At 47.1% G+C, this 19,986-nt stretch overlaps 1 protein-coding gene across 1 annotated transcript in view; it reads left to right on the top strand.

Annotated features, from left to right (window-relative positions):
• Positions 1 to 19,986, top strand: part of LMNTD2 (lamin tail domain containing 2) — a 54,993-nt gene that overhangs the window by 22,277 nt on the left and 12,730 nt on the right. The window contains 5 exon segments of the mRNA XM_043516336.1: positions 9,476 to 9,574; positions 10,013 to 10,128; positions 14,892 to 15,109; positions 17,208 to 17,334; positions 18,338 to 18,533. Of these exon segments, the coding sequence (XP_043372271.1) occupies positions 9,476 to 9,574; positions 10,013 to 10,128; positions 14,892 to 15,109; positions 17,208 to 17,334; positions 18,338 to 18,533 (756 nt within the window).

The raw sequence follows: 19,986 nt of genomic DNA, 5'->3' as shown, positions 1-19,986 counted from the left end.
CGTTTGATCAGGCCTCTTGGGAGAGACTCGCTCATTTGGGCTAACAATTTTTAACATCTCTCACTCTTCAGCTGAAGGAATTTTGAAGTCAGTGTCTTTTTACAGGTCTGACGGATTCAATCTGGTAGTTTAGTCCCACAAATTTAGGTCTTTTTGGAGAAGGATGGTCTTGTGGTTCAGGGGTTGACTGGTCTGGGATTCGGGAACTGTGCATTCAACTTCTGGCCCTGCCACAGACATCTTATGCAACTATGGCTGTATCACTTAGTGTCTCTGTGCCTCAGTTCCTCATCTGTTGAATGGGGATAATAATGCTCCCTTTGTCTGTCTTGTCTAATGTAGAGTGTACACATTTCAGGGGCTGTCTCTTAGTATGTGTTCATACAGCACCCAGCACAATGGGGTCCTGCTCTCAGCTGGGGCCTTTCCGCACTACAATAACAAAGAGGTTTTGCGAGATCTAACAGGCAAAGAAATGTCCCTGCCCCCAATTCTAATGAAAAATGTGCTTAAAAACACACTTTTCATTTTGTCATTAACATACTGAAAAACAATATCAAATTATGTAGATGTTTATCCTGATTAACCTTACGTAGTACATTCATACTTCTGCACCAGTACAATCAATCTTAATCATAACCATTTCCATGTATCTCTCGCCTCCTAATTCCACTTTATTTAACCTTTAACAAAAATCCGCACGAGGCACTTAGACCTCTAGACATTGACAAAACAAATAAAAGTCTAGTTATCTTCTGCTGCACATAGTGTCCAAATGTAAATAGTTATTCTGCCTTCCATGTAGGAGACTTTCTGGAAGTGTTCCCTTCTTCTGCTATTTTTTCGTTTGTAAATCACATATAAGTCATAATCAATTGCTATGTATATCCCTTCATATAGGATCATTTGATCTGTTCCTCATCTGTTTTCCCCCCCCTCTATATTTGTCAAGTTTAAAAGGCCCATTTGTGTTTGGAGAGCCTCTTATTGTTGTCTCTATTTATTTTTTTCAAAAGTAAAAACACAGTGACCATACACTAAGATCTGCTTGATCCCAGTATAAAGCAATCTGTCATTTTTTCCATGGCATTGGTTTCCCAAGCTTTATTTCTCCATGCCATTAATCTAATTAAAAGATGTGTTTACATTTAAAACTCCCCAGCATTGTTTGCAACCCAAACACAACAGTACTGGGCTGGTGAATGAGAACTAAGAAGGGGAAATGACTAGTCTATTTTCATTCTCCAGTCTAAGAAACGAAAAGGAAAAGGTGTAACAGGTAATAAATCAGTTATTGAGCTTGATTTTTAATTTGTTTCCAAGTCTAATAACCTACATTAGTAACAAAGGGAAAGAAATGTGCTTTCTTCTACCCCTAAAAAATCTAAGATTTGTAACTCAACAGCATCCTTTTAAAATCTCATTTGTCACAGGTTGGCAGCATCACCGGGGGCACTATTAGATCAGAATTTGTTCTTTGCATGGTCGCCATGTCAATCCACTCCTTGTGGACAATATTTTGAGTAGAGTTGTCCCACCTAACAGGAAGGCTCAGTCCTTCTTGCAGGGCTAGGATGGGTTGGTGGATCAGTAACAATCCTACATATTATTCCTAATAAGCAAAACTTTTGTTGCAAGGCTCTGTCACATCACACCTTTGCTCTTGGTCAGTATATCAGCAGTGAAAATGCCAGGTTGACACGAGTCTTTCCTGCTTCCAGGATGTTGACAAGAACCTCACAAAGGGTTACATATTAATTCTGGCCGTTTGGAGGCCACTTTCCCTTGTTCCGTCTCCTCCTCAGTTTCTGATGGTTTTGAGCTCTGGGTTTGTGGGATCCTCTATCGTAAAAAATCCTTATTCACCAATTGAGGGCCTGATCCAAAGCCCTTGATGTCAATGGAAAGATTCCCACTGACTTTGCCAGCTGTAGGTTCTGTGACAAAGCTCTGTCCTTGCCTCCGTGGGTCCCACGTTTCCTGACAGATTTCGCTAGCCTCAGAGGCTCACTATGACCCTCCACGTAACCCTTCTTTCTCTAGAGACACGGGTCACAGTCTACTGAGCCATTTTCCATCATAAGCCAGCGAGGGAGGTGAGGAGAAGTTATCCTTCCTTGCACAGTCTCTGTTGTCTCCCAGTCTCAGTGATTAAACAGGGGGCAAAGGTCGGGGGGGAGCCCGGGCCCACCCTCTACTCCAGGCTCCAGCCCAGGGACCCTAATAGTATCAGCTACAATAGCTGACCTTTTAGAAACATGACATGTACAATTCCCTGGGCTACTTCCCCCACAGCAGCCCTCACTTCCTCAGGCTCAACTTCACCCTTACCTCAGGGCCTCCTTCCTTCTGCCTGATATGGTGTGTACTACTCAGTCTCTCCAACCGCGCAACTTCTTCCCACAGCTCCTGACATGCACCCCCACCTGACTGACTGGGAGGCTTTTAACTAGTTTCAGCCAGCCCCTGATTGGCTTCAGGTGTCCCAATCAACATAGCCTTCTCCCTGCCTTCTGGAAAGTTCTTAATTGGCCCCAGGTGTCTTAATTGACCTGGAGCAGCTTCCATTTCACTTAACCTAGTACCAGGGGTTTGTTTAGCCTGGAGCTGCTATATCGATCTCCCACTACTTTTCTATAGCCATCTGTGCTTGCCCCATCACAGTTCATAGTCATGGAACAGTTGCAGCTCACCCTCTAGTTCAAACCCAGACCCTTGCCTCTTGCTGTGGACTTAAAAAAAATAATAGCAGCACCCCAGTCTGCCTGCTTGGAGCTTCGCACCTCCAAGGCTCAGGCTGAAAGTGTCTTCCTACAACAGGATTCCAACCGAATTGCCTCATGTAACGTGAGCAACTAGACACCCCAAACTCAGTAAGGTTTGACAATGACCCCGGTATTGACCTGAAAGGATGTCAGGTATCACTGGGATGGGACAGGCTACAGAGATATTCAGTACGGTCCTAATGGTACATGGCTGGAAAGGGTGCCCAGTCTACTAGCTTCTGGTCAAGTGCATCACTAAGCTGCCATGGTTAACATGGCAAGGTCTGGACATTGAGGACCAGAAGAGCAGTCAATGACCAAGAGGTCTCCTTGCTGTAGTGCTGCTGCTAAGAATAACTAGCACATATCTAGATGGTCTCATGGGAAGCACTAGCTCCAGGAATCATCAGGTAAGTGCTGAGTTCTGGGCTGTGCCTCAGACATACTGTGTGAACTTAGGCAAATTGCTTAATCTGTGTGCTTCAGTTTACTCATCTGTGAAACGGGACTAATGATACTTCCCTACCTCACAGGGGAGAGGGGATAAATTCATTCACATACATGCTCAGATACTTGAGAGAGGAGCAACTGGAGAGAGGGGAGGGAGGGATTTCTTATTAGCTGGAGTCATGACTGTGTATAGAAATGTCTCTTTAGTGCAGAACTCCATTTTGTAACTTTCAGGGGAACTATGACACTCTTAATTTTATATTAAATTATTAATGTATTAAAACACTGCCTGAAGCACATCTGATGGGGGATTTGCTTTTAAATTCCCCCACCTCCACACACAAACAAAACATACTTATTTTTTAAAATAAGACTGGGTGTGCATAAATACCTGTCCCATAGAGAAACAGTTTGTTTTCCTTTGCATTTTCTCTTCTTCTCTCCCTGTTGCTCCCTCTCTTCCCTCTGCCACTGCCTCACACCCACCTTCTCATGTATATATTTTAACAGACACAATCATGGGAAACACAAGAATGTTGACTATTCAGAGTGGAATTTCTTAGAGTGAGTACATCATTACAGGGCTTTTAAAGCTGAATGGAAGTATGTGTGTACACTCACACATGTGCATGAATGGCCCTGTGCACACTGGGAGAATAACTGCTCTACCAGTCATGTTTAAACAAGGTTATGGCTAGCAGTATTCAGTTTCCATGCCCAGTTTTAATAGGATCTCCTTTTGTTGAATGAGACTCATGTAAGCCAAATATAAACTATGCATAGGGCCATTTGTTTTTTTATTTTCATTTAATTTTTCCTGGAAGTTTATCAGTGTTTATTACCACAGCAACAAAAACAGGTGAAAATCAGTGGAAAAAATAAATAATTTTTCTGGTTAAATAACGGGGTTTATTTTGGGGGACAGGGAAAAAGGTATTCAGTAGATTCATGTTTTGATGAATGGAATTCAATGTGGTTTGCTACAGAACTCAAAACCCAATGCCACCTCTGAGTTTAAGAAAACAATATATTTGTAATCCCCAAATAAAACTTTTCATTTGACTAAACAGTTTACTGTTGTAGACTTAGAACTATTAGCCTATAAATATTTACATTTAATAATTGGGCCACACCATTTGCAGCGCATACACTCAACTTCATCCTTTTCTCCTGTTTTTTGAACACTTTTGAATATTCTGATACAGATTTTTGTTTTCTCCCCATTTTAGTGTGTCAGATTTTTAAACCATTATCTGCTAACAGCTTGAAATGCGTATGTGGTGGGCGTGAGATTCGTCAGTACGTTCAGATGTGCACGCACTTCTGAGCTTGTGTATGTGCCTGTTTGTTTATTGTGTGTATCTTTTAGACTAATACATGGCCTTACTTCAATAGGCAGCTTTGCATATACACACAGACTAATGTATTATGATAATACATACATCTCAAGCAACATATTGCATTTTCCTAATAAAACAGTTATTTTTTATATATTTGAATAATATAAAAGTAGGATGAAAATCGGAAAAAACTAAACAACACTGAAGAACCCAGGATTTTTTTCAGTAAAAATCAGTTTAAACTGAAAACAAAGGTGCTTAACTATGCAGCCAATAAAAAGAAAAGCAGTACTTGTGGCACCTTAGAGACTAACAAGTTTATTTGAGCATAAGCTTTCGTGAGCTACAGCTCACTTCATCGGATGCATGCAGTGGAAAATGCACCCTATGTAATCCATAGCATGGTTTTACAACACAGATCTCAAACAAAACAAAAACAACACTTGCATGCACTAGTCAGGGAAAATGTGCTGGAGCCCTGCTAGTAATAACCTTGTTCAAGCACTATTGTAGCTATCAGTTTCTATATCAGTGTGAATAGGGGCCAAAAATACAAGGATCCTGCAGATAACTGTCTACTAAAATGCACATAAGCCTTGGAGAGAGAGCAAGTCACAGGCAAAAGACAAGAGCAGAAAAGAATAAGAACGATGCAAAATCAGAGTTTGGGCTGGTTCCCACTGAAGCCAATAGCAAATTCCCATTGACTTCTTTGGTATTAGAATCCAGCCTTCAGCCCCTCCTGGACAGGTGCCCTGTTATAAAGAATAAATCCTGCTTCATGTATGTGAGAAATTCCAATGCCAATCTAGCTAAGCACAGTGTCTCCTGTTCAGGAATTAGAACTCTAATTTGACACAGAAACCTTGGCAGAGGGACGAGAATGTTGGAACAGGTTTGAGCCTGCAGTGCTGGGGGATCTGCAAATTGCATTACAGCAATGGTATGTGGTATGCAGCTCCGCTCTAATCCAGAAGAGGACAGAAGCTATGCAGTGGCAAGTGTGGCCCCAGGCCAGGGAAACTCACAGCGCTGCGTGCCCTGGATGGCTCAGTTTTGATGTAATGTGGTTACGGAGCAGGGCTTAGGCAGAAGGCATCCAGTGGGGGTGGCGATAGTGTGGGGGTGCGTGTCTGGGCAGGTCACAGCCAGGGCTGCCCTTATATCACGACAAAATACCTCCCCTGCAATTGGAAATAGATTTGAAAGGAGCAGCTAAGGCATTCCCCCTTTGGGGCAGGTCAGCTCAGGGTGACTCTGTCAGCAGTTACAGAGACATGAGGTGAGGAATGGAAGGCAGAGCTGGATTAGCTGGCCCACAGGCTGCTGGAGTACCCGTGACTTCAGGCAGCAAGGGCACATGGGGAGCTGAGCACATTTTGCTGTGACTCCCCCTATATCTGGTAGCTTGGTTTATGTGGAGGGGACTCAGAAATGCTGTGGGAAGAGGAGTTAAAACCCTTTAAGAGAGGAGGAGATATGTGCTGAGTCAACAAAACTCCTCTGTAGGGTTAGAGGCAGGTGCTGGGGCCTGCTCTGGTGGCACAGTTGCAGGAAAGCCCGTGGGTCTGGCCTAAGGACTACCCTGCAGAGGGGACTGCTAGGGACCATCCACCCTCTTTGCCCCAGAACAGGATTAGAGGATCCTAGGAACTAAAGGACTGGGTTGGACCAGCGCTCATCCGGCTAGTCTAGGCTCTGGGTGTGGCTACAGTGCAGCTGGCAGGGAGCCTCGCAGCCCAGGCAGACAGACTTGGGTGAGCAGGGCTCATGCTAGCATATGGATGTTGTCGCGCCAGCAGAGGTTCGAGCTAGCCATGTGACCTCAAGCCCACCCTAACCCTGGGTCTGAGCTCAGGTGGCTATCGCAAGCCTTTGCCGCAACATCGAGTCAGCTATTTTTAGTGCACTAGTGCAAGCACCATTAACACACGTTGTATGTGTGTGTATGTGTATGTATATCTGTATGTGCAGTAGACAGCAGTGCACATACCCCTTCTGGGGCCTGTACCCGCTTCTTCAGAAGAAAATGCAAGAAAGCCTTCAGTAGGCAGTTATGGGATAACACACCTCTCAATTTCTTGTTTGTTTAACATCCTTAGTATTGTAATTCAGGGTATCCTTGCTAGCCATCTAGACCACTTCTCCCTTTTTTGAGCTCTGTGACAGTGAGTTCCATAGCTTAACTTTGCAGTGTGTGTGTGGAAAAAAATATTTTCTCTGAGCGGTTTCAGATTTGCCACCTTTCCATTTCATTGACTGTTCCTTTGCTACCTGTTTGTTCACCTTCTTGTAACACTTTCCTGATCTACCTTTTCGGTACTACTCATTTTGCGGTATCCTTTGAGGCTGGATGGCCAGAACTGAGCACAGTATTCCCGATCAGGGCATTTCAGCAATTTAGATAATGCCAGTGACAAAAGCCAAAAAAGATAAAATTAGAAAAATAAACCCAGCATTGCCCAACTGTCAGAATCCCCCACTGGCTGAAAGCAAGCCCATAATCATCCCTGCTAAGGAGTGAGCTGATCCTGCAAAATTGAAGTTAATAAGAATTTGGCCATTGATTTCAATGGGAGCAGAATCAACCCCTAGATTCATTATACCATTTGGCCACTAGGGGGAGATAGCCAATAAGCCTTTGCTGCATATGGAATTCACATGTTATTGCTCCCCACATGGCTAAGCTTCCTTCTGTTTTTAAAATCAACCTTTGTGACTTTAGGCAAAACAAACAAAGTAGTGGAAAAGCAGATGGCCCTGTTTGATTATGGGCATCTTCATGCAGACACACAAGAGAGGAATGGGGGATCCTTTGGAATTTGAAGTCAAAATGTGACACACCCCAGTGAAATAAGCAGAACCAGAGCTGAACTAATGGGGGGAGATTATATTTCAAACCTTATAATCAACCACGAATAAGGCAGATGGATCCCCAATATGTAAAGAGTGAAGCAACTCAGGATGACCCCTGCAGGACCAGTGAGGGGTATGCTCTTCAGCAGCTCTGAGGGGCTGCAAAGTGCACCCCATCCCATTAAGAGAAGGGAATAAACACACCTGGACTCTTTAGAAGTCACTCCTTGAGATTCAAGAGGAAAACCAAACCTGGGGCTGGAGGGAGAGGCAGGAGAATGGGGTTAAGCAGGAATTTAAAAATAAGTTAAATGTGAAAGAGAAGCAGAGACCCGGCGGAATTCAGAACAAACACAACCAAAACAGCAAAGCCCTCTCTGTCAGCTAGTGGCTCTTAGGTGTTGCTTACACTCTCATAATTGCACCCAAGGGTGCAGCTGAACAGGGTGTGGACCGTGACTCAGCTGCGAGACTAGCCAAGCACAAACCAGTTTCTGAAACGATGCTAGAACATGGTGTGTGCTTGGCTACTCTTGCAGTTAAACTGGGACAACTGCACTTATTGCTGACATCCATTGGCAGTAGGGGATATTTCCTGTCCCATAGACAAGGGTTTTCAGGACTGCAAACTTTTAAGCATTGTCACCTACTCATTGCCATCTTCTTCTGTTATCTGATACTGTAGTAAGGGTTAACTGGGGGAAGTGAGCCTGGCAAAAGCAACAGGTTTTTCTTCTGACACCAGCTAATAATATTCATGACTCCACTTGCAGAGACACTTCATCACCCATGAGTGAATTGATTCTGAGGCACCCTCCCCAGTAGCTGGCAGTACAGTTGCACCAGTGGGCATGCTACAAAATCATCCCATTACTTGGCATAAATATGGCACCTTTCCTCCAATTATCTCCAAGCTCTTCGGGGACAGTTAGCTTTGGCCCAGTCTTGGTAGGCAGGAAAGCATTACTGTACTTTAGGAAGAGGGAATTGGAGACTTAATGAAGGAAGGTGACTTGCCCTGTGTTCTTCTACATACAGTAGCAGAGTCAAAGAGCAAGTTCTGATTCCCCTTACCCTGCTGTAACCACTAGCCCATGCACTGGTTACAGAGACTGCAAGTCTAAAACAAGATGTGCATGGTGTTTTTCAGGACAGACCTTTGATTCTCAGAGGTGGTATTTTCTTCCTTCACATCTGCTTCGGGTGACAACTTAAGCATGGTTAAAAAAAACTGAAAGAAAATATCCAGCTAGCACAGGGACAGAGAGCAGTCTGACTCTGGTACAGTGGGGTTAGAAGTCCTGTTCAGGGTCTTCTCCAGGTTCTAGGCCAAGTGAATAAACACACCCTCCACCCTACAGATCAGAGTGCAGACCTGATTGGCCCAAATAGCGGCCCTCAGCGAAACACTGCACTAAATTCTGGTTTTTATGATCTTCCCCCAGTGCTGCGGAGTCTTGATGGTCCATACTAGACAGATCTATAGCTGCAGGGGACATAGGGACCAGGAGACAACACAGAGATTGCTCTGGGGGCAAAAAAAAGCCACTTACAGAAATGTCCCAAATCCACAGAAATAAACATGCCAGCTCACAGTCAAGTTAAGGCCATTACTGGAGTTTGGGGGTTGAGTGGGAGGTTATTTAAGGACAGAACTGAATGCTCACCCCTGAGTAAGTGAACACGGATTGTGCTTTAGCGTGTCCACAAAGAGGGTGTGACGTTGGCCAAGGATCACCACTTTAGCTTGTTTCATATCAGGCCCTCTCCACCCTGGGACTCTTCCTACATCTAGCCAGGAACCTCCTCTCCTCTACTAGTATAGGGAGTGCGGGTGGTCACACGCCCCTGGGGTCCCTGTTTTGATCCCCACATTGAGAATCCATGAGCTAGAGGATCAAAGTGCATGCCCTGCAGTGGGGCTGCAGCACCTGAGTCCAACTGATGGGGGGGGAGATGAGAAAGGAAGACCGACGTTAGGATTCGTAAAACACTCTCGCACACAGGACAAATCACACGTGATGGAGTGGCTCTGTTAACATGCTGCTGCATCTCTCCATGTAGCTTTGGTCAGAGACGGGAAACAACGTAGAGGCAGAGCCTAGTAATATGGTGCTGCGGAGGATCCCCAAGCACATGAGCTTCCTGGATTCATTCTTCAAGGTCAGTCCAGTGCATAGCTCCATGGAGGACGGTAGAGTCAGGGTTAAGTGCAAGAGCAGGGACTGGAAGCCCCTTCTGACAAAAGACTCCAGTTCATTGCCTGATGTGCCATCGGTGTGCGATTGTATTAAACAGCTGGTGAGGGGCCAGGAGGGGAAGAGAAACGCTTCTGGGACTGGCATTGGTAGCGAGGCCCTTGTCCAACCCTTTCAGTGAACACGGCAGAGCAAGATCTTTGGGCTGTCCAAAAGCTCGTAGGGAACCCTGCAGCCTTGGGCTTAGAACAGACACAACAGACATTCTGCCACCATTTTTGGCTGTGGCATTTGTCTCTAGCGGACACCAAAGGGGCTAGCAGTTGGCAGAGATCTGCCTCGCACACAGATCGCAGTCCTGGACAGCAATTGGCAGGTTCACTAGTTTCTTCAGTTTTTTTAGGATAGAGATCCAGCAACACTTGAGAGGGAAAAGAACAACGGAAGAACCCAGATATCAGAAGCAGTTCAAGCAGAATTCAACATCTACCCCACGTCCTCTACAGAGTCAGAGGCCAGGTACGGCAAAGCCAGTGACTGCTCCCCCCTGCTCTCCATTACCACAGGGCTATTAGTTAATCCCCACAATACTGATGTTTGCAGCACTACTAGTGACTTCATTTTAGGGTCAGGGGCATCCCAATGAAGTCAATGGGGCAAATTCACAATGACACCAGTTCTAGCCCAGTGTAATTCCACTGACATTGTTGGAGTCACTCCTGATTTACACTGGTACGCATGAGAGAGAAACAGGCCGAATGGATTTACAGCAGGGCTGTTTGGTCTGTAACGGTTACTATGAGCTACATACAGAAGAAACAGGATTTCTACAGGGAGTGCAAGATTCACACCGGCCACTCCCATAGGGGGACTCTACCCCCCTCACCTCCCTTTTCTCATACCCTTATCAGAGTGTGATGGCACGGTGGTCACCCCAGTCTGCCCCTTTCGGCCAGACATGGTGCCACGGCTGAGCCCTGCCTCACTTCTCTTCACCCAAGCTATAAACCAGGGTAGACTTTTTTAAATCAACGAGCACCCTCCCTTTCCAAGGTTCATGGACTGACTGCAATAGGCATAAATAGGTGGTTACCCCAATACACTGAGGGATATTTGTTGTGCCAGGCTCAGTCCAACCCGCAATCAAGGACTGGATTTAGGGGCAGGTGACCCAGGCAACTACCTGGGGTGCCAGGCTTGGGGGACACCAGGCTTGGGTGCTGTTTTTGTTGTTAGTGACAAAAGGAAAAATAGAATCTTTGAAGTAAAATATTTCAGGTATTTCAGATGTGAATTAATTTTTCACTAACCTTCTAGAATATTCTGGACCTTTGTAGAATCTCATGGAACTTGAAAGACTTTCTGAGAACTACATTTTCCGCGAATCCCCGAGAATGTCATGGGCCATGCCCTGGAGGGTATATAAGGGGTAGGGTGTCACCAGTCAGTCAATGAGATTAAGAACGAAGTGAAGTGAGAGCCTTAGCTGTGATATTGTGAACTTCATTTTATTGTGTAATTGTGAAAGCGTATGCGTGGTTGGCACGGAAATGGAGGTGGGGTGCCGAAAACACTTCTCGACTGGGGCACCATTTGGTGTAGGGCCAGCCCTGCCAGCAATCTCTGGCTCCTTCCTTCAGGAGACTGTGCTTCCCAGCACCTGCGAGTAGTCTGTTTCTGGGACTCTCCCTGGTTCTGTCTCTGGGTTACTCCTTTTCAGCCCTTCCTTAAGCAGGAGTCCCCCCCGTTCTCCCCTCTGAAGTGGAGTTGTGGATTAGCCAGCTGTAGGGTCTTTGCCAGCTTCTCCCTCAGCTTGCCCCTTTTCCTTCAAGGAGCCTTCCAGCTTCTCAGCTAGCCTTTCCACATTGCTGTCTGCCCTGCTATCAGAGAAGAGGCAGCATATGTGTTGCTCCCCTTCTCCTAACTCATCCCCAGTTGGCTGGGAGCTTTGCCCCACCGTCTCTGTAAGGGTCCTGTCCCTTAAAGAAACAGTATTGGCATTTCCTCCCCAAACACTTCTTACTCCTAGAACCACTTCCACTCTCCCCGTGTCTCCCACGCAGGGGTGGCAGGTTTGCATAATTTTTGGTGGTGCCCAGAACAGGTCCAAGTCCTGTCCCCCCCAGCCTTGTAAGCCAACATACAGTAACTCCTCACTTAAAGTTGTTCCGATTAACGTTGTTTTGTTGTTACATTGCTGATCTGTTAGAGAACATGCTCATTTAAAGTTGCGCTATTCTCACTTATAGTGTTTGGCAGCCGCCTGCTTTGTCCACTGCTTGCAGGAAGAGCAGCCCGTTGGAGCTAGTGGTGGGGCTTGGAACCAGGGTGGGCCGGCAGCCCCCCTGTCAGCTCCCTGTGCGGCTGCTGCCACCAAGCAGACTATCAATTGCTGGGCAGTTCAGTTGTCTCTCCCTGCACTGCCATGTGCTTCTCCTGCCCTCTGCATTGAAGCTGCTCCATGAACCTCCTGCTTGCTGTGCAGGGGCAGAGGGGGAAGAGGGGTGCTGATGTCAGGGTGTCCCCCTCCCCCATTCCTGCCCCCCCATCTCCACAGAGCAGGGGCGGATACGACAGGGTCAGAATGGAGGGAGCTTGCTGGCAGCAGCTGCTGTCTCAGTCTCTCTCTCACACACAGTGTGTGTGTCTGTCTCTCTCTGCCATGCTATTCCCCCCCCATTTGTGTTGCCTTATAGAGTGTGAGGCTGCATTAACAACAATGTGTTAACCCTTGAGGGCTCAGGGGAGTGCTAGTTCATCATTTAGCAGTAAGGCATTCCCTGGGAAATATCCCATCCTCTGACTCCATCACTTCAACTAAGCTTCATTGGCAAAAAAAAAATTTCCTGGAACCTAGCCTCCCTATTTACATTAATTCTTATGGGGAAATTGGATTTGTTTAACATCATTTCACTTAAAGTAGCATTTTTCAGGAACATAACGACAATATTAAGCGAGGAATTACTGTATATTTAAAATAATGTAAAACTGAGGGGTCTGGGGTGGGGCTGGTGATGAGGGGTTTGGGGTGTGAGGGAGCTCAGGCAGAGGGCTGGGTTGAGGTTGAGGGGTTTGGGAGGAGCTCAGGGCTGTGGTAGAGGGTTGGGATGCAGGAGGTGAGAGCTCTGGCTGGGGATGCGGGCTCTGGGGTGGGACGGGGCTGGAGATGAGGAGTTTGGGGTGCAGAGAGGCTGCCCCGGGGCAAGGGCCAGAGAGGAGGACTCCCCCCAGCCCTCTCCCTGTAGGCAACAGTGAGCTCCAGGGGAGGGCCCCCCCACTTCCGCCCTGTACCACACTCACCTTGCACCACTGTCACTGCACATGCTAATAGGGCCCCTTTCAGGTACAGGAAGCCCCCCCCCGCCTCCCCTGTGGTGGGTGCCGGGGGGGAGGTGGGACTGCCATCACATGTACACCTCCTTCCTTGCTGCTGCCCCTCACTCTAGCCTCACTAGGGGTGGAGCTTCCCCTTGCCCAGTGTGGGGCAGGAGCTGTGACTGCGGGCATGGGGGTCCCCTGTGCTGGTGGAGGGTCCTGCTGGAAAATGAAAGGGTCTGAGGGGGAAGGCAGGGTCAGGGTTAGCCTGCCCTGGCACTAGGGGATGCGGGGCACTAGGACCCTGCGGCAGCAGTTGATGCAGGGAGGCAGCATGGAGCTGCAGGGGAGAGACAGGGATGCTCTGCGTGCAGGGACCCAGGGGAGGCGCGCCCAGGCAGCAAGTGGAGGCCGGGGGGGCACTCAGGGGAGGTGCGTGGGGGTGGCAGGTGGGGCCCCAGGCCCTGAATATTGCTGGAGCCCAGGCACCACGGGCCCATACAACTTGCTGCCCCTGCTCCCAGGTCCTTGTCTATACAGTCGGACATTTCAAACTCTTAAAGGCTTGCCACATGATGGGGTAGGCTGACCATGAGGCCCCACTCACTACTCTTAAGGAGCATGCCACCCCATCACGCTGAACTACCGTCTTATAAATCAATCCTTTTTAACAAGAGGTCCCATGTACCCAGAGAAACCCTCACTCTGCCCCTGGATGTCTCTCAGAATGAACAGCCACAATAGCTACTATGGTCCGTTGCTTCATTGTTTTCCATTGTGGATGTATGGGGGTCTATCCCCCTTCCTATTGGGAAGTCTCCCCTGCAGCATCATCCAACCTCCAGGCATTAATCATAAACTCAGATTCCCCTGAGTCAAGGCAACACAGCACTGGGGCATGTTTATTTTGTAGTGATTCATATTACGGAGAAACTAAATTAGAGATGAGGAAAAATGGCCTTATATGAGTAACCCAGCAAGCAGTGGAGCAAGTCATTGGGTTTTCGTGTCAGCTGATACAGCTGCAATAGACTTGCCTTTTTCTATAGTTGTCTGGTTATTAGCTGTCTAATGTGCTAAAGTGCTTTTGTAATCCATTTGATTAGGTACCAGTGTTTGACTCGTTATTTAAAGGATTACTACAAACAATATTTTTGTAAGCCCAGATACATCAGTTTTGTGTATTGTCTATGAGGGGCACTGACCACAAAATGGGCTTAAAATTTGCCAATTTTCAAGTTCTCCTGTGCAACCGCAGCATGCACTGCGCTAATGCTATGTAAAGCACAGAACTCCACTGGAGAGGACAGCAGCTGCTATGCAGGTCTACCTGCATTATATTATTCAGCCACTAGATGTCTGTTTTCTGAATAGAGTTCTAGACAGAATGTGGTCCTTGGTAAACAATGAAGAGGAAGCTGGAACTCAAGCTGTGTAGAAACTAGTTTGGTGTTTTATATAATCACAGGTCTCTCTGTTATTCCATATAGCAAGACAGCAGCCACCTGCTCCAGTGTGGGGTTCTATACTATACTGTATTTTGCAATTTTTCTAAGAAAAACCCTTGTTTTACAAAATAACGATAAGCTGTAAGGGGTGGGTATGAGGTTACCAGTACAGTGCACGTTGGGGCATTATGAGGCAGGAAGTGGACTTTGTAGAAAGGCACATTTAAAGTCCAATCTGTATTGAATGCCTGTCATTGCTGAGCTTTCTAAAGTGGTTTGCTTTTAGTTTACAAGTCAACTCACCTTTAAATATACTACCGATAGATAATATGCTACCCCCAGGGTCTGGCCAGAACATACACAAGATATTTTTTCTACTTATCAAACTGATTAAGGATTACTTTTCCATCACCTATAGTTCATTAGTTAATTCATTCTATTTCTGGGGTAGAGACTGCCAAACATTATAAACAGTACAACAATCCAGCCAGACCTTAAACATTTTATCTTTTCCTACAGATGGAAAATAAGTGATTTTAGCAGCTTCAGTTCAAGTCTAGAGCTGGTTAGTTCACCTGCTAGAAAGGAGAGGAAATTATACTCAGAAAGTTCTTGGTGGGATGTGATCTCTTCTCCAAAATCAGATCTTGTTTCTGCACCCAGCAGGTCTGGAATTGCGGTATTGTTCCACAGTCTCCCACCGTCCTGGGAGAACATCCAGCCCAAACACTCTGATTGTAAGTTTAAATTCTGCCACTTTATACAATCTGGTATTAGGGGAGTCATGCATGGGCCATACTTGCAGACACATGGCCTGGGCTCATGTAATCTAGATTAATCTATCCAAGAGGGTTAGAATTAGTTACAGTTGACCCTAAACAGCTCCTTTACAATGTGATAACTACTGTCCTGAGGGATCCTGTTGCAATCCTGTGGTCCCCTGACAGTTAAAAAAAGTTCTCAGTTATTCTACCAATTTCAGTACAGTCACTCTGGCATAACTGAAGTCAGGGTCCAGCTGGTAAACTACAGGAACTAAGTATATTTTAACCACACTGGGGAGTTTATTGAATTATTATTATTATGCTAGTGTCTGGATGTCCTTTCCATTATCAAGGCTCCATTGTGTTAGGTGCCAAGCAAGCATATAGTAAGAGACAGCCCCTATTCCAAAGGGTTTATAGGCTAAATAGACAAAGGGAGCTTTATTATGCCCATTATATAGAGAGATTAAGTGACTTCCCCAAGACCACACAGGAAGCCTGTGGTAGAGTTAAGAATTAATGATGTCTCCCAAGTCCCAGTCCAGTGTCTGAACCACAAGATGATCTTTTCTTGCAGGATATAAATAGTTCCTGCAGCCACCTCCTGGGATCTACAGCAGCTGTAACTTGATGACAGCTTTAACTAACCTCTCAACTAAGCTTAGTTCAAAAAACCCCACCCAGTTGCACTGTACTATCATGGGAGAGAACCAACCATCCCAGGCACCTATTGCCCTCTGTTTTCTGCAGTACCCGTCACACACCAGGCATCACCAAACACTTGACACTTAGTGTATGCCTACACCTGGCACTGGGGGTATGATTCCCAGCTGGAGGAGACAAACCTGTGTTAGCTCTCATCGCCACAACAGAACACACGGCGGGAGGGGCTAGCCACCCTGAGCGCCTGCCCAGAGATACTAGGTATGTATTCAGAGCAAGTAGCGCTCTCCCACCACTCACATCACCACTGTTATGCTATTTTTAGCCTGCTAGCTCACCGAGAGCTAGTGCAACTATGTCTCCTCCAGCTGGGAATCACACCCCCAGCTCCAAGTAGAGACACCCCAAAATGGAATTTATTAGCTAGCACTGGGCCCTGTCAGTGCAGGATTGCTGCTTGCAGTGGAGCCTGGGGCACTCTGGCCAGTTAGAGATTATAGGGACTGCACAGGAAGATGGCACCCCTGGGGCCCTGAGCCAGAGCTCACTCATCGCAGCTTTGGATGTTAAAGGCCCCAGGTTGGAACCACTGACGCACAGTAAAGTTGTGCTGGGGTTTTCATTAGTAGCAGGAGGACACTAGTGTGCAGGGAAATTCGTCAGAACACACGGTGTCATTCCTTACTCTTTTCAAATTGCTTCTGGGATCTTGAATCGCTATCAGAATGGCCACAAGGGATATGGGTGTCACAGCCCCTGCACAGGCACTGAGTAGAAGTCTCTCCTAGGAGAGACAATGCTGGCCAGGACATCAGCGTTGGGCCTTCTCCTTTGGCAAAGCACCGTCGGGGCACTGGCTTTTAACACAGCCAAGCAGGCATTTTGTGTAGTGACTCTTCCCGAGGACAGCCCCTGTACAGCACAGCATCAGGCACCACATTGCAAGGTCAGCGCCGAGAGCAGTGTTTGAACCTGCAGCCTGGCTGGGAACAAGGTACACGTTTAACAGGGAGGGGGATTAACCATTGAGACACCTGGCCAGGAGACGTGGTCAATTTGCCATCACTTGGAGTCTTCAGATCAGGACTGAACATCTTTCTGAAGAGGCACACTAGTTCAACCACAAGTTACCGTGAGAATCACGGAGTAGAGTCCTATGGCCTATGTTATGCAATGGTCTAACTAACAGATCAAAATGGTCCCTTCTAGCCTTAGAATCTATGACCCCGCCCCCAAAAAGCAAGAGTACCTAGTAAATTGGATGTTATTTGAAACCAGTTCTACCTCTGAGGAGAACTGGGCAGACTGAGCTCCACCTCGGTTTCCCCTCTCAGGGGATTACATTAGCACATGTTAATATTCAGTAGCAGTTCCCCCATTTTGAGTTTGTGTCTCTTTCTTTTAAAAGTTCTGGATCTGAAGACAGAGCAGTCCCAGGATCTGTGCCGTCTCACTCATGCCAGTCTTGATGGGATAGGAGTTTGCAAGCCATCTGCGATGCCCTCAGATCTGAGCAAAGACGAAGAATACGAAAGGTGAGTGCCATGACCTGGCACCCTGAGAATGTCAGACACAGATACAGGCAGCTGCTGTCATGTAGCTGGGGACTCAGGAAGAATTACAGAAGCGTAGGACTGGAAGAGATCTTGAGAGTTCATCTAATCCAGTCCCCTGCACTCAAGGCAGAACTATATAATAACTAGACCATTCCTGACAGGTGTTTATCCAATGTGTTCTTAAAAATCTCCAATGATTGAGATTCCACCAGTTCCCTAGGAAATTTATTCCAGTGCTTAAATTGCTGCAATTTAAGCCCATTACTTGTCCTATGCTTAGAGGTTAACGAGAACAATTTTTCTGCCTCCTCTTTGTAACAACCTTTATGTTCCACCTCAGTCGTATCTTCTCCAGACTAAACAAACTCAATTTTTTCAATCTGCCCTCATAGATCACGTTTTCTAGACATTAAATAATTTTTGTTGCTCTCCTCCTCCAAACTTTCTCCAATTTGTCCACATCTTTCCTGAAATGTGGCACCCAGAACTGGACACAATACTACAGTTGAGTCCTTATCAGTGCAGAGTGGAGCGGAAGAATTATTTCTCGTGCCTTGCTCACAACACTCCTGCTAATACACCCCAGATGTTTGGGTTTTTTTGCAACAGCATTACCCCATTGACTCCTGTTTAGCTTGTGATCCACTATGACTCCCAGATCCTTTTCTATAGTACTCCTTCCTAGTTAGTCATTGCCTATATATATATATATATATATATATATATATATATAAATAAAATGTGTGTGTGTGTGTGTGTGTGTGTGCAATTGATTGTTCTTTTCTAAGTGGAGTAGTTTGCATTTATCCTTATTGAATTTCATCCTATTTACTTCAGAAGAAGTTTAAGCTGCGACAGTGATCGGTCTCTCTCTCTCTCCCACACTCGCTCCTTGTCTTCTAGCAGTAGAGGAGGAAGAGAAGCTCCTATCCTCTTTCTTCCTTTGGGGCATTCTTCCTTTCATTTGTCTCCCCACCCCCAGGGCTCCTGGGGACACAGGCTTCCTAAAGATCACCACCGTGAATCGCAAGGGCAAATTCGTTCGAATCCTCAACACCTCGTTGGACCAAGACATGGACCTGAGTGGCTTCATCATCCAGCAGTGGATGGAAGGGTACCCGGTGTCCATCTACCGCTTCCCCCCAGACACCATGCTGCCCGCACTGCATCACATCACGGTAAGCAGCAGGCCCATTTGTGGCGTGATGCACTGCCTGCTCAGCGGCTGGAAAGGCGAGAACTGAGCGACTAAGAAAACCAGAGACTTTGGGCCCCATTCTCCATTACACTACAGCTGCTGCAGACACCTCTGGTGGCATAAAAGTGCCCTTAAAGGGGTGATAAATGGCCCCCTGAGGGTACCTCCTGCACAGGGCTGGCATAGAGGTGGCACAATGGCTTGTAACAGGATACTCACCACTGGAGCATCTCCTCTGCCTGGTCAGAGGCTCCCTTCCTTCACTCACGCTCTCTCTTGCTGGCCAGGAGTCACAGTGCCTCTCCTTGGTGGCTTGGTCTCCATCCTATACAGTTTTCCCCTGCCAGGTTAAGAAAGTCTCACCAGACCAGCAGCCTGGGTACCCTTCTAGGCAGTGCCACTGTCCCAGTGGCTGGTAGGGAAACCCAGCCCCACCCACTACTCTGCTTTCCAGTCCAGGGGCCTACAACCAGCAGCCCAGGTCTACACATCTCAACCCTTGCTGCTATTTCCCTGGGTCTCTTCCTACTCCACAGCCTTCCTCCACCACGCTTGTGGGTAAACCCTTCCCACCAACCCCAGGGCTCCAGCTCCAAGTTTCCTCCTCCTCTCCTCACTAGGCCCAGAGAGAGACTGTAGCCCCTTCAGCTCTCACCTCCTGGCTTTACACAAGCCCCACCTGTTCCTGGCTATATGGGCTCCATCTTCACTTCGGGCTTGTCAGTCAAGCCTATGTCTTCCCCCAGGTGCAGCCTGCCAGGTTAATTAGCCCCTTCTGAGCCACCTTAACCCCTTCAGGGGTGTGTGGGGAGAAGACCCCATCACACGGCTCTAGGCCAGCCCTGCTCCCGGCCCCCAGCACAAGGGGTATGTCAGGGCACGTCAGGGTTGTTGAAAGAGGGGGCCATGGTGGGGAGGGGATGTAGGGTGACCAGACAGCAAGTGTGAAAAATTGGGACGGGGGCGGGGGGTAATAGGTGCCTATATAAGAAAAAGGCCCAAATATCGCTATAAAATTGCGACATCTGGTCATTCTCAGGGGATGTGTCTAGAGTGCATTGAGCTATCTTGCTTTCCATAGGGGGGCATGAAAAGCAGAGTGTAAATTAGAGCAGCCCTGCAGCTGCTCTAACTTTAACCAAGCGCATGGGGGTAGGCCCAAGAGTATGAGAAAAGCAAAGGGGGCTTACAGCCACCTTAACACTTCCCCCTCCCCACCCTACCCCACACACCTCTCTTCCTGCCCATAGCAAAGGAAGGGAGGGAGGGAAAGGTGTCCTGCATGCTGCTGCAGGACAGACAAGAGAATGAGGGCAGGACAAAGGCTGCCTCACTCATTAGGGTTCAGCAAAGGACAGAAGGAGCCTCCTCCAGTTGAGTTCTTCATCTCACAATGTCCTTGGTGCTGTGCTGTCTCAGAGGTGCCTGACTCA

The sequence above is a fragment of the Dermochelys coriacea genome, chromosome 6 (assembly GCF_009764565.3).
Source record: "Dermochelys coriacea isolate rDerCor1 chromosome 6, rDerCor1.pri.v4, whole genome shotgun sequence".
Taxonomy (NCBI): Eukaryota; Metazoa; Chordata; order Testudines; family Dermochelyidae; genus Dermochelys; species Dermochelys coriacea.
The sequence above is the reverse complement of the archived record's forward strand: the minus strand, read 5'-3'. Positions and strand labels throughout refer to the sequence as shown.